This window comes from Pristiophorus japonicus, chromosome 2 (assembly GCF_044704955.1).
Source record: "Pristiophorus japonicus isolate sPriJap1 chromosome 2, sPriJap1.hap1, whole genome shotgun sequence".
Lineage (NCBI taxonomy): Eukaryota > Metazoa > Chordata > Chondrichthyes > Pristiophoridae > Pristiophorus > Pristiophorus japonicus.
In genome coordinates, this window is record NC_091978.1 from 158,084,478 (window position 1) to 158,098,329 (window position 13,852).

Sequence of the window (13,852 nt, forward strand, 5' to 3'; positions counted from 1 at the left end):
CAAGGTGTGATTTGCCTTGTATTCATCCTTTGTTGGGGACTCTGAGTCATCTGGGTCACCTGAGGCCTGCTGGCAGTTGCAGACTTGTGGGTTCTGCCCTGTACATTTCTGCTCGCAAACGCAGTTCCAGTTAATTTATGAACATTGCTAGCACTTGTGTGCTGAGAGATTTGTTTGGTGTTTTCACTGATGGACATAAACGCCTGTGCTATCGCAATGGCCTTACTGAGGGTCGGTGTCTCTACAGTCAAAAGTTTTCGTAGGATGGTCTCGTGGCCAATGCCCAGTACAACAAAGTCTCTGAGCATTTGCTCCAGGTAGCCATCAAACTCACATTGTCTTGCAAGTCGCCTTAGCTCGGCGACGTAGCTCGCCACTTTCTGACCTTCAGATCGCTGGCACGTGTAGAACTGATACCTCGCCATCAGCATGCTCTCCCTCGGGTTAAGATGCTCCCGAACCAGTGTACACAGCTCCTTGTACGGGAAAAATGAGAAGACTTCTCCCACAAGTGGGCCCCCTGATATAGAGGGTCGACGCTTGCCCCAACCCGCATAACAGCCCCCGGAGTTAGCAGACAGAGACGAATGGCAAGGTATAACGATCTTTTATTACGAACGTCCGGGAACACCTCTCATCACAGCCGCCTGTGAGTGGAGATGCTCCCCGAACAGCACAATCATACAACTTTTATACATTTTAAAAACCCCTCCGTTCCCTGGTGAGACCTCCCTAGATCTCTTATTGGACTATCTTATCAGTGCTACTTCTCTAATTGGACTACCTTATTAGTGCTACTTTGGATTGACAGGCCAAGACCCTCATGACCACTTTAGGCTGGGCCTAGAATGACTTCATTTGGTCAGAATTTGTTGATTCTCCTTGATGCCCGTGTGTCTGCCTCGAGCCTCTTCATAAGGTCTTATCAATGTCTGTTTAGGTTCTCACATCGTATCCTGTCGGAATATTATTGAATTGATAACTTCTGGAGCCTTGGTACTGGAGTGTACAAAGCCAAAGAGAGGCCTTTTACCTCCTTATGGGTCGGTGCAGGAACCAGCACTTTAACCCTTGTCCCGCTGGTACCCCTAATGCCAAATTTTTCTCTTACATCCTCATACGACTTATCTGTGGGTTTCACCGAAGCCAGAAGATTCTTCATGAGGCTGTAGGTCAGTGCCCCGCAGACTGTGAGGAGGACCGCTCTCCTTTTTGTGGCACTTCCTTCTCCGTCCAGCTCGTTGGCTACAAAATACTGGTCTAGCCGTTCGACATAGGCTTCCCAGTTCTCACCCTCCGAGAACTTCTCCAGGATGCCCACAGTTTGCTGCATCTTTGCGTTGGATTCGTATTCTCGTCGGCAGTTATTGTGTTCCTAACACAGATGAGGCTCCACACAGGGAGTTAAAATAACAGTGACCTCAGTCTTTTATAAGACACTCCAGAGTGAGGAACAGGCCTTCGGGGGCCGGCTTATACACAGCGCTCCCAAGGGATGTTGGGATCCCTTGGGACTTCAGGGGATGAGCTCCCTGTGGCGGAACATGGGAGTGCATGCTTTATAGATACGCAACAACTTGGTGCTTCCCTTCGACTGCCTGGTTAAGTTTGGGATTCACCAGATGGTTAGCCACATGCTTGTGGTCTTGTGCCTGTGCACAGAATGTTGATATACTGCTAGGTTGTGCCACGAGACATCCATTGCTTCAAAATTCAAACAGCCCTTAATTTTCAAAGCATTCATTAAATAAAGTTTACCAAGATCATTGCACATAAATTTGCACTGTTGGACGTTCTGATAATCCCACAGCTGATCTGGACCTGAAGTGATCAATTAAATTTAAATTGAATTCAAAAGGCAATAAAATAATATTTGGCCCTTTTGTAGCTCATTGTTTGTGTGTGTAAAAATGTCATAACATTGCTTTCAATGCAAGAAAAAGAACAACTGACTCAAAATTGCAAAGAAAAAGAGAAGTTGTTTGAAGGTTGCTGTATAATGTTATGGGTTACAGTGACTTGGAAATGTCTGTATGGTGCAAAAATGGTAGATATGTGCAGTCCACTCATTTTCATACTTTTCAGGGTAATATTACAATGAGGAGTCCTAACTTGATCAAACTGTGATCTCTTTCAGCTATTCCCAGTTCTATCCTTTTTTACAAATGTAACTGATGTCAAATACATACAATTCCTTTGAACAGTGCAACATTTTTGCCTTCCTACACAATATTGTAAAATCTAAAATTAATCTCGAAACTTTTAATTGAATTACTAATCTTTAATCTTTTTTCCTCCACTTAAACCAAGATGAAACAGTACAACATACTATAGGGATTTCTTTGTCTAATTGTATTTGGCTTGTGTGGTGAGGATACAAAAAGGTCTATTTCCAGTGTTTTTTCTGCCTGCTCAGCTTTGTTCATGGTGATTTATTCATTGGATAAATTTAATGAGCCATCAGAAAATCCATGAGTTGCTGAGCTATATAGATTTGACAAAGTCCCCAGTTTGATATGAGGTGAGGACAGGATGGAGATCAGTTGTGATGCTCCTACAGTTTGTTAGCCTTGGAAACATCAAAAAGCTGACACATGAATATGGTACTTCGTGGGCAGCAATGGTTTGTCTGCACCCATAGTACCATATCCCAGCAAGGTATGTTTTAAGAAGTTGAGAAATTGAAGAAAACAAAATGGTCATGTATTTATATTCTTTCTGTATAATTTAAAGGGTATTATTCTGGAACTACAGAGAAATCTTTGCGTGACTCATGTCAGTGAGGAAGGTCGTGAAATTATTTAATTTAAATAGGCGCATAATATTTGTCAGTCATAAGCTTTGAATTATGCAAACACAACATCTTTTTTGAGCAAAGGTGAAATTAATAATTGCCTTTTTTAGGTAACATTTTTTCACTTCCTCCTTTTTTGGTTTCCCTGATCCATTGAATTCCTGCAGCTAAGATCGTGATTTACTCCCAGGCCCTCACCTGGGTGTTCAGAATCAGTTGCAAAGAAGGAACATTATGCCAGAGAATGAGAGAGATGCATATGTGGCACTCCTCCTTCATCTTCCTACTGTTCGTCCTCCTTTAGTTGTTGATATACTAATAGTCTATAATAAAGGATCAAATTATTAATGACTTAGAGAAACCTGCGTTAACCAGAGCTATTCGGCATGAATTTCTAATTGACGGGCCATGCATGATTAACCTTAGAGCATTATTTAAAGAAAATATCAGAGATGAAGTCCAGTTAGTGTGGGTTATTGGATTTTCAAAAAGTATCTGATAAGGTACCACATAAGATAAATATTTGGTAAGGCATCATATAGCAAAAAAAGGTAAATGGAATTTGAGGGGAATGTGACGATATAGATGTGAGATAGTTGGAGAGCAGAAAGTAAATGGTAAGGGTAAAAGAGTTAATTGAACTGATACTCCATGTGGGTCTGTATTGGGGCCACTATCATCGGCTACATATACACATAAATGGTCATTAAAGATAGCAGTGCCAGTAGATAAGGCCACAAGAAATGCAAATGGAAAACTTTTGTTTTGTAAAAGAAAGACTTGCATTTATATAGCACCTTTCATGACCTCCAGATGTCTCAAAGCGCTTTACAGCTAATGAAGTACTTTTGGAATGTTGTCACTGTTGTAATGTGGGAATTGCATTGAGAAACATAGGGCCCAACTTTGGCCATGACTTACATCAATTTTTTTGGAGTAAGTTGTTTTTTCTGGCGTAAGTTTAAAAAATGCCATTTTCCTCCCAAAATTTGCTCCAGAGTAAGTCAATTAGGTATGATTTTTTTTCGGTCAGTTTTATTTTCAAAAGGGGGCGTTCCCAGACACTTACGCCAGTTTTGGTCATTTATGCCACTTTGGCCAGCAAAATCTTACTCCAAATCGACTTAGGTCAGCATATGCGGCCAGCTCTGAAAAACCTTGCGGGCAGTGAAGAAAAAGCAGTGCACATTCGGCAGACATTAGGGCCGGGATAGGGGAGGGAAGGGAACTGGAGAGGACCTCACCAACCAAGCACCAAACATTGCAAGGAAAAGCTCAAACAATTAAAATACTAATAAAAATGAAGTAAATCCTACCGCGATGTCAGTGGGGGTGGGGGGGGGGGGCAGAGCAACTGGAGAAATGTGAGGTGCTGGCCGCGATGTCACCAGAGGGGTTAGCCAGAGAGAGAGAGAGATGTTGGTATACAAAACACTCTTTCTCCCCACCCCCCCCACCACCCCAATACACTCTTGCTCTCCCCACCCCCCCCTGCAAAACTCTCCTCTCTCCCCCGCCCCTGCCCCAATCAAAAGTTTCAAGCACAAACAATAAATAAAAAATAAAACCGAAGTCCTAGGGTGTGGCGAGATCGGGGCGTCCCTTCAGCCAGGGGTAGGGGCTGCAAGCATCGGGTCCTGCTCACAGCCCGCAGGACACGCTGGGAGGGCAGGAGCATGTTTTTGGCACTGGCCTGTTGCTCCGGCTCACCCACTTCAGAATGCACGCCACGCCAAGACTCCGGGGACTCGGAAGAGTGGCCAGGATGGGGCCCCTTTTTTCCGGCGCCGTTTCCAGCGCGAAAAGTCGGCTCACTTGTACAGATTTAGGCACACCATTATGGGAAGTATCTGAAAGACATGAAAAAAATTATGTGTTGTTCAGTAAGATTTTAGCAAAGAAAAGGGTTACAATTATGATGGAATTTGAGAAATTAGGATTTTATTCACTAAATTGAAAAGACTGTGGGGCAACCTGATAGAGATCTTCAAAACGATGTGGTAAATAGTGATCGATTGTTTCCATATGTCAGTGAGGCAGTAACAAAAGGGCACAAATTAAATCAAGAAAAGAATTAAAAGAGAAGTTAGAAAGTATTTCTTTGCTGAGGGTAGTTAGAATGTGGAATTCTCTGCCACGCTCCATTGTTGAAGAAGAATCCATAAGTACTTTTAAAAGGAAATTAGATAGTTAGAAAAAAAGAAATATTAATGAGTGTGGGGAGTGAGTAGGAGAGCAGAATTACGCAAGGCAGATCATGGAGAAAAACGGCAAATAGACTTAAGGAGTTGAAAGGTGCTGTCACATACCAAATGTGCAAGAATGATGTGGTGATGTTTTACCCTCAGATTTTCCTATCTTCCGGTAAGGAAAGGCTTGACCTGCACTCGATGATGGCTAACATCAACATCAGGGTGGGAGAGTACAACTTGTATCCTAGTAGCTATGACATTGTGCGTTGGAGTTTCAAGAAGCTTTGCTGCCTGGTGATATTTTTTAATTTTGTAAAATTATTTTTATGGTTTATTTCATACCCTACCATTGTGGGTTTCTTATCAATTTTTTGTGAGTTTTTCAAGAGGTAACAGAGAGGGTTGATGACTGCAATGCAGTTGACGTGGTGTACATGGACTTCCAAAAGGCATTTGATAAAGTGCCACATAATAGGCTTGCCAGCAAAGTTAAAGCCCATAGAATAAAAGGGACAGTGGCAGCTTGGATACGAAATTGACTAAGCCATAGTAAACAGTGGTGGTGACCGGTTGTTTTTCAGACCGGAGGAAGGTGCACAGGGATGTTCCCCAGGGGGGCGGTACTAGGACCACTGCTTTTCTTGATGTATATTAATGACTTGAACTTGGGTGTACAGGGCACAATTTCAAAATTTGTAGATGACACGAAACTTGGAAATATAGTAAACAGTGAGGAGGATAGTGATAGACTGCAAGAGACCATAAACAGGCTGGTGGAATGGGCGGACACGTAGCAGATGAAATTTAACGCAGAAAAGTGCAAAGTGATACATTTTGGTAAGAAGAACGAGGAGAGGCAATTATAAACTAAAGGGTACAATTTTAAAGGGGGTGCAGGAACAGAGAGACCTGGAGGTATATGTACACACATCGTTGAAGGTGGCAGGGCAAGTTGAGATAGCAGTTAAAAAAGCAGATGGGATCCTGGGTTTCATAAATAGAGGCATAGAGTACAAAAGCAAGGAAGTTATGATGAGCCTTTATAAAACACTTGTTTGACCTTAACTGAAGAAGTGTACCCAATTCTGGGCACTGCACATTAGGAAGGATGTGAAGGCCTTAGAGAGGATGCAGAAAAGATTTACAAGAATGATTCCAGTGATGAGGGCCTTCAGTTACATGGATAGACTGGAGAAGCTGGAGTTGTTCTCCTTAGTGTAGGGAAGATTGAGAGGAGATTTAATGAGTTGTCCAAAATCATGAGGGGTCGAGACAGAGTAGATTGAGAGAAACTGTTCCAATTGGCAGAAGGGTCGAGAGCCAGAGGACAGAGATTTAAGGTGATTGGCAGAAGAACCAAAGACAACATGAGGAAAAATATTTTTACATAGCGAGTGGTTAGGTTCTGCCTGAGAAGGGTGGTGGAGGCAGATTCAATCATGGCTTTCAAAAGGAAATTGGATAAGTACCTGAAGAAAAATATTGCAGGGCTACAGGGAAAGGGCAGGGGGGGGTGGGACTAGCTGAAGTGCTCTTGCGGAAAGCCGACACGGGCTCGATGGGCCAAATGGTCTCCTGTACTGTAACCATTCTATGATCCATAGGTTTATACATTTGTGCATTGTACTGCTGAGCTGGATACGGTTTTATTGCCATTTTCTGCTTTTGTGCAGTTACTTATTTCAATCGTGTAGAACTTTCTGGATCAGTTATAAAGTTCTCTTGGAAACCTATATTTACTTGTTTGTTTTTTGTTATGGAATACAGAGATTTCTAACTAGATTTTATTTTATACAGGAATGTGCCCAGTTTTTCCATGAGGTGAAAGATAAGGACATAAAACATGCACTTGCTGGACTCTTTGTGGAAATTCTGATTCCTGTGGCTGCTGTAAGTTAATATTTTCTGTCTGAACATTTTGTAAAGAGAAATGGCTCATAACACAACTGCCAGATTTTATTATCGTGCACATTTTTAGAAAACTTCCTTATTCTGTTGCTAAATTCCTGTTTTGACTTGTAATAGAAGGAGCTTTTGTTATTTTCCAGACAAATGGCTGACAGAGTGGTTAAAAAGTAACATTGGGATTAATATTCAAATGATCAACTTCAAACTTAGTGTTTTTTAATCATAGTTTTTTCTGGTACCCATTGTAGACATATGTTTAGTATAGCTGATCTTTTCAATTGTATAAATTGTCATTGGAGATATTATAATTGGCAATAATTTACAAAAATATATGTGACCATTGATAGTTTGTAATCATTTTATAAATCAAATGATAACCATCCTCAACAATTCCAAATGTGTTTGAAGGATTAAAATATTATTCTGTTGTCAAAGAATTATAAGGAATCAATTTGGTGGTGTAGTTAAAGGAGTTGTGTTATTGTATCTGAATATAAATTTAATACTAAGAGTAGGCATGAAGTTAGAAGTTAAGTGCATGATGAGTACAATTTGAAAAAGCTCATTAGACAAATTGCTGACATTAGTGGACTGTAAGAAAGCTAAATCATTCCGTAAAGATCAGAAGCATGATTATATCAACTAACACCTTGCTAAGTTCCAACCTATAGTAAGACCATTACTGCAGCTTGTTAGTAAATATTCAAGGACGCCTAGCAAAGTTGATGTAAATTTCTCTTATAAAATGCAATGCACTTAAACTGGCCAGAGACTACAATGAAAAGTCAACAGAAGATTAAAATGTCCATTTTGACAAATTTTGCCTAAAGATGCAAGCTCAAATTGTAATGGTGTAGCAATGGTGCAAAATTAGTTAATATAATGAATAACTCGCCACCCTTTTAAATTATGTCAATACCTATTATGCAGGTTATATTAGTCTGTATGAAACCAGCCCAGCTGATTTACTGTCACCTGGGGAAAGCCCATCCATCTTATCCTGGGTATGTTCAAGGTCTAGAAGCCCATTGACTGGGCGGGTACTCAGCACCAGGAGTATCAGTTCAGTGCGGTAATTGTACTTGTCCTGAGCATTGCTGTTTCCATTATCATCTGAAAATTCCAGACCTGTAAAATGGAATAAGAGTTAATTTAACTGGCTTTTCCAGTTACGAAGGAGTACCACCTTTCTCAGCAAGTAAATACAAAATTTTGGTTCTTTTCTGCATTGTTCAGTCTGACCTTTTGATCCAAGATTTTCCTGCCAATAACTTGGTCAGTGACGCTCAGTTTGGGTTCCACCAGAACCAACTGACTCTAGACCTTATCACTGCCTTGATCGGGATATGAATGCAAGAGGAAAGGTGGAAGTAGCTTCCCTACCCCTAACAAGGACTGCAATGTTACAAGTACAAGGCCCAGCAACACCTTTTCAGAGCAACTAGTGATCGATAATAATTATGGCCTTGCCAGCATCCACATCCTGAGAACTAAATTTTCTAATAACTGTAGTCTTTAACCGGATGTAAAATGTCTTGATTTTTTTTATAGCCACTACTTTTCACACTGCTAATTATAATATAGGTCCATTGTTCACAAAAGCCAGTCGATAAGACAGAATGCAATGATGATGTGCCTTTGCCAGTTTAATCCACTGTTTTGTTGCCTCACACATCCTCATGATAACATCAGACTTTACACGCTTTCAGATTCTGAAAAGGGTGATGACTTCAATGTAATGTGAAAAAAATAAATACATTTTGTTTTCATTGAATCTAATAATTGGAGACTACACTGATCTCACCAAACTTGTTTGTCTAGGCTGTTAAAAATGAAGTGAATGTGCCATGTCTCAAGAATTTTGTAGAGATGCTCTATCAGACCACCTTTGAGCTTTCATCAAGAAAGAAACATTCATTGGTAAGTGTTCAGAAATGGTCAGTTTTGTGTCAAATGAGTACAGTTATGTGCCAGGATCAATGTAATACTGTTCAACTCCCTTAACAGTACATTATTAGCAGAAACTCTCAGTTATAGAAAACGTTTTCTGTAGCCCTGTTTTGAAGGTCGTCAAAATCTTTTAAAAAAAATACTTAGATGTTTGTTACATACTATGGTGTTAGAATCTGGTCTGACTAATACACCTGTTGTCTACATCGCTGTTAATTCTTTTTTTTTAAATACTGTAAATCTGCATTATGCCTGTCCTTGGCACTAAATAAGAAACAGTGGAGATCCATGAGAGTTGTAATGTAAAACTGGGGAGAAATGTGTGTCGTCCCATTAGAATCAGTGCATAGATCCCCAGTGTATCTAATCCAGCTAAGTTACTTCAATACAAAAATCAACCATTAAGCTAATCAGTTTTGCCGACAACTTAAAAATAGGGAACAAACTAGACACAGGATGCTTGAAAATATTTGGAAAATAATTTAGATTTATTTTGCAATTGGATAGACACATAGGAAATGAAATTTAACACTGATCAAGGTAAAGTATCACACAGTAGCCCCAAAATATGGGATGTTAATATCCAATAACTGGATTTCAGTTAGTGTTGACACTTGGCAGTAATAAGCACATGTCTTTCAATGTGAAGAAAATGTGGAAAGCAATTAAAGCAGCTAATATAATGCTAGAATACATAGCCAGAACAGTAGAATATAAGCTTAAAGAACTTTACTAAGCATTTACAATGCACTGGTGAAACCACACTTACAATATTGTGATTCATTTTCACTATGCCATGAAAAAATATGTATTTACATTAGACTAGATTTTAAAAAAGAGCTATGAACCTGGCTCCAAGTGTAAAGGGGCTGACTATAAAGGAAAAACAGAGAACAGTCTAGGCATGTATTTAAAGGGGGAACCTCAAAGATGTATAAAAAGCACTAAATCTATAAAATAAATGCAGTAAAATAGATTTTTCATCAAATTGAGCCAAGAATATAGACCTGAGGATGTAATAACTGGAAGTTACTGAAATGTAAATTTAGAACAGATATCAGGAAATCTTCCTTTATTCAAAGTGTTATATTTTTGAATAATCTGCCAGCAGGGTAAGAAAACCAAAACATGGTGGTTATTCAAAATACAATTAGATGACATGGTAGGAGAGTCGATGTACTGGAGGGATGAGCTTCAGTTAGTGGAATAACAATTTTTTTGCCCGTGATGTTTGTCAAAACTGTCAGCACCAGTCCATGAATAAAAGAAGGTACCTATTCTATTGGTTCTGTTCAGTGGCCACAGTGCAGTACAAGACATTACCCATTTACTTTGAGAGGTGAATCAGGATGTCTCTTATAACAATTCATATTTTAGTTTTGTTTATTTACATTTAGCAGTAATGTATATATAACATTACCTATATCATAGAAGGCTATTTAGAAATTGAAAATAAATTAATATCCAATTAATACTTTGAGTTTAAAAAGTAAATATGAACTTTAAATGTTCAGTTTTTCAATGTGGTCATGTAATTTTTGACTCAAGTTTTTTCTTTACTCTTTTCCCCCATTTAAGTGAATGAAAAGCTCTCTTCATTGTCTTGTTTGGTGCATGGTCATGTTTTTTGTTTGCCGTGCAGCAGACTGAAGAAGCCTACATTAGGCACAGATTCACAGCAAAGATGATTGCATCTCACCATTGGAATCCCCATACTAGTAATGCATGTGTGACTTAATGGAGGCCTCAGAGGTCTCTTATGGAGCAGTTTTGCTGGTCACCATCCACATGAGAATCATTTAATTTTAATGTTCTGGTTATTTCTAATTTATGGGACTTCTACTCATCCCTGTAATCTGAGGTGAATGCACAGTTGCCTGATGTTGAGTCCAACTCTGGCCTCTTGTCCAACCCCCATTCCCTTTGCCCCACCATTGAAGCCATGCCTTCAACTATCTAGCCCCTGACTGGAATTGCCTCCCTAAACATCTCCACCTCACCCTCCTCTTTTAAGAGTCTCCTTAAAACCTACTTTGACCAAGCTATTCATCATCCCACCAAATATCTCCTTTGGCTTGGCTGGATGCTGGAATTTTAATTTTGATCATTTTTTAAAGAATCTGAGATTTGAGTTAGGACCTGTTCTATGGCAGAACAAAGCAGAAGTAAATTTAATATTTTTGCTGAGTATTGCTGAATAGGTTCTGTGGTTTATGTAAAGTTAAGGTAAAAGCACACTGTTGCAAATAGCTGTACTGTTAATTGAAATACTCTTTCTTTTAGATTTAGGTAAAGTATCAGAATTAAGAGTAACACGTAGGCCTGGAATACCATGCACATGATTACAAGTACAATTCAGAATTGGCTAACAAAACCCTGAATTTCTATCCTTTTGTAACTTCTTCTAGTTACCTCCTGGATCCATTTTGCAATATCTGTTTATGCTCTCTGATACTGGTTTTATTTGTATTATTTGTTCATCTTTCCAGGCGCTCTACCCGTTGGTTACCTGCCTGCTGTGTGTCAGTCAAAAGCAGTTCTTTCTCAACAACTGGCACATATTCCTTCAGAATTGTTTGTCTCATTTAAAGGTAAGGAATGAACAATGAACAAAATCCATTTGATCAAAAAGAAAATAATATATGTATCTGAAAACTGCAGAGATTCCTTAACAAAAGAAATCAATAAAATGAAATTAATGCATAACAATCAGGGGTCAAAATAATTTTTTTTTTTTTGTTATTGGAACAAGTCCAGCATACATAGAAACCTGCTGGTCTGTGGGAGTGAGTCACTGGTCCAACTACTGTAATCTTAGGAATGTGTAAATTGTTAAATAGTTTTAATTACCACAGTCCATTTTCTAGTTTTATTTTTGTCTTTTGCATTCTGTTCTTTCTGACATGGTAATTTTTTTTTTGGCCATGTTCTTTTTAATTTTTCGACTTAGCCACAAATAACAAGGCAAAAAAATCAGCGATAATATTCCCATTCATTGAAATTTTGTTTATTCACTGTTGCTTCAAACTGCGTGCAAATTAAAGTAGCACCACTGGACCAGCAACTAGCAAAAACATTGGCCCCTGACATTCCTATATTACAACAGTGACTACACTCCAAAAATACTTCATTAGCTGTAAAGCGCTTTGAGACGTCCGGTGGACGTGAAAGGCGCCATATAAATCCAGGTCTTCTTTCTTCCTGACAGTAATGTTTATTTTCTCCTTAATGTACTTGCTTTTGTGGTGGTCTGCTTTTTGAGTTGTGTTCTAATCAAATATTGTTTTGGATGTGGAGTATTACTACTTTCTAAATAATCTGTGAACTTCTGGTGGTTTGACATTAGAGATAGCTTTCACTGCTTTCCAGGAGAACATATTTTTTCATTCAGCATGCTTATCGTTCCATTTATTCTTGGTGCTCCTCATGGCTGTATATGTTTTGTCTTGTTGAACTCTACTAACTCAATTATATATTCATTTGTGCTTGTATTTAGCACCAAGAAATCCCTTACAGAGAGGGATAAAATGCTTGATATTAATAGCATATTTCATTATTTGTTTGTCATGTTTTCCAAAGATATCATTTCAAAAAATCAGTTTAACTCCAAGTTATAATGCTAGCAATGCATTGCAGTGCTTTTTGTTATGTTTAACATAAGCTGTTTACTTTGCTGTATGTTGTACTTAACTTTGTTCATCAAAGGCCATTAAGAATTTATGTTTGTGCTTTGTTCCCCATCTAACATGCATGAACATCCCATTCTCATGCTCGTTTATGTTTTGCTGTCTTGCATTGCTTTATTCAGATGCCATCTAACAACAGTATCAGAAAGCAAATAGAAACTTTGCAGGTGAGTATGCATGAACCATGTTCTGAAACATATACAGTCTAGGAAATTAGTAATAAGTAGACAGATGAGGTAAGAAATCAATATCTTTATATAGATTAAAAACAGAAAATGCTGGAATATGCAGCAGGTCAGACAGCATCTGTGGAGAGAGAAACAAGAGTTAACATTTCAGATCAATGACCTTTGCTTTTGTATCTTTATATAGATGATGTTTTTAGTACTCAACTTCAGACTATCGCTCTTTAAATTGCATTATAGTTGTTAATCCCTCAGTGAGGATGGCCTCACACGTTAATTGTATGGAGTGTCCTGACTCGGGTCTTCAACATTACATCAATCCTGTCAAAAAAAGTGAAAGCAGAATAAAACTACTTCACTAGTTCAATCACATATGTCAAAACAGATTGTCGCTACCCAAGAGTGAATAGAAAACATTAATCTCATCAAGTAGTTGAGATGATGGCAATAAACCATTTGAGGTTTAGATTTTATGATTTATAATGTTTTGAGCTTCTTGGTGAGATTTCTGCTTTATATTTACTCAAGACTATCAATTTTTTGTATGCAGTCTACTCTTAAATCCACGTTGCTTAATTCAGATTATTTGATGATTCAATTTCTTTGCACTACATTCCTACTTTACATTACTTAATTCAAGTTTTTGGTTAATTCAATTTTTTTAGTGCAAGGAATGACATTGAATTATCAGAAGTAGATTGTGAACTAAGTTATCCAAAAATGTCCAACAAACAGAGCTAACAAATGAAGACCAGGAAGATCCTTTGTATCTTTAAAAAGTGTGAATTTTCTGACATTTAAAATGTGTGAAACCTCTGACATTCTCCAAAGCTAAGACTGGCAGAAATAAGAAAGAGTGTAATTCACATAATTGTCTCAAAAATTAAATGCATACTAAAAATCCCATTTCCTGAACCCCTCCTGCAGAAAAAGGAGAGGAACTGGTAGCTTTGAACCCACATGCTTCCAATGTAACCCAGGTATCATTTAATCCCCAAGTTTCACCCCCTTCTGAATATTAATGTATAGTAGTCACAGGTGGATGGGTAACTGATTGTTTAACTTCCTGCATCACTCATCTTTTTAGGATTATTGCTACTAGCATCCTTTTGAGAACAGATGTGCAAAGTGATCAGC

At 38.5% G+C, this 13,852-nt stretch overlaps 1 protein-coding gene across 8 annotated transcripts in view; it reads left to right on the forward strand.

Moving 5' to 3' along the window:
- The window catches only part of fryl (furry homolog, like), a 693,453-nt gene that overhangs the window by 367,686 nt on the left and 311,915 nt on the right, over window positions 1-13,852 (forward strand). For all 8 annotated transcript variants that reach the window (XM_070870121.1, XM_070870109.1, XM_070870094.1 and 5 more), the window contains 3 exons: window positions 6,784-6,876; window positions 8,716-8,814; window positions 11,334-11,435. In XM_070870121.1, coding sequence (XP_070726222.1) covers window positions 6,784-6,876; window positions 8,716-8,814; window positions 11,334-11,435 — 294 coding nt within the window. The remainder of the gene's footprint in view (window positions 1-6,783; window positions 6,877-8,715; window positions 8,815-11,333; window positions 11,436-13,852) is intronic.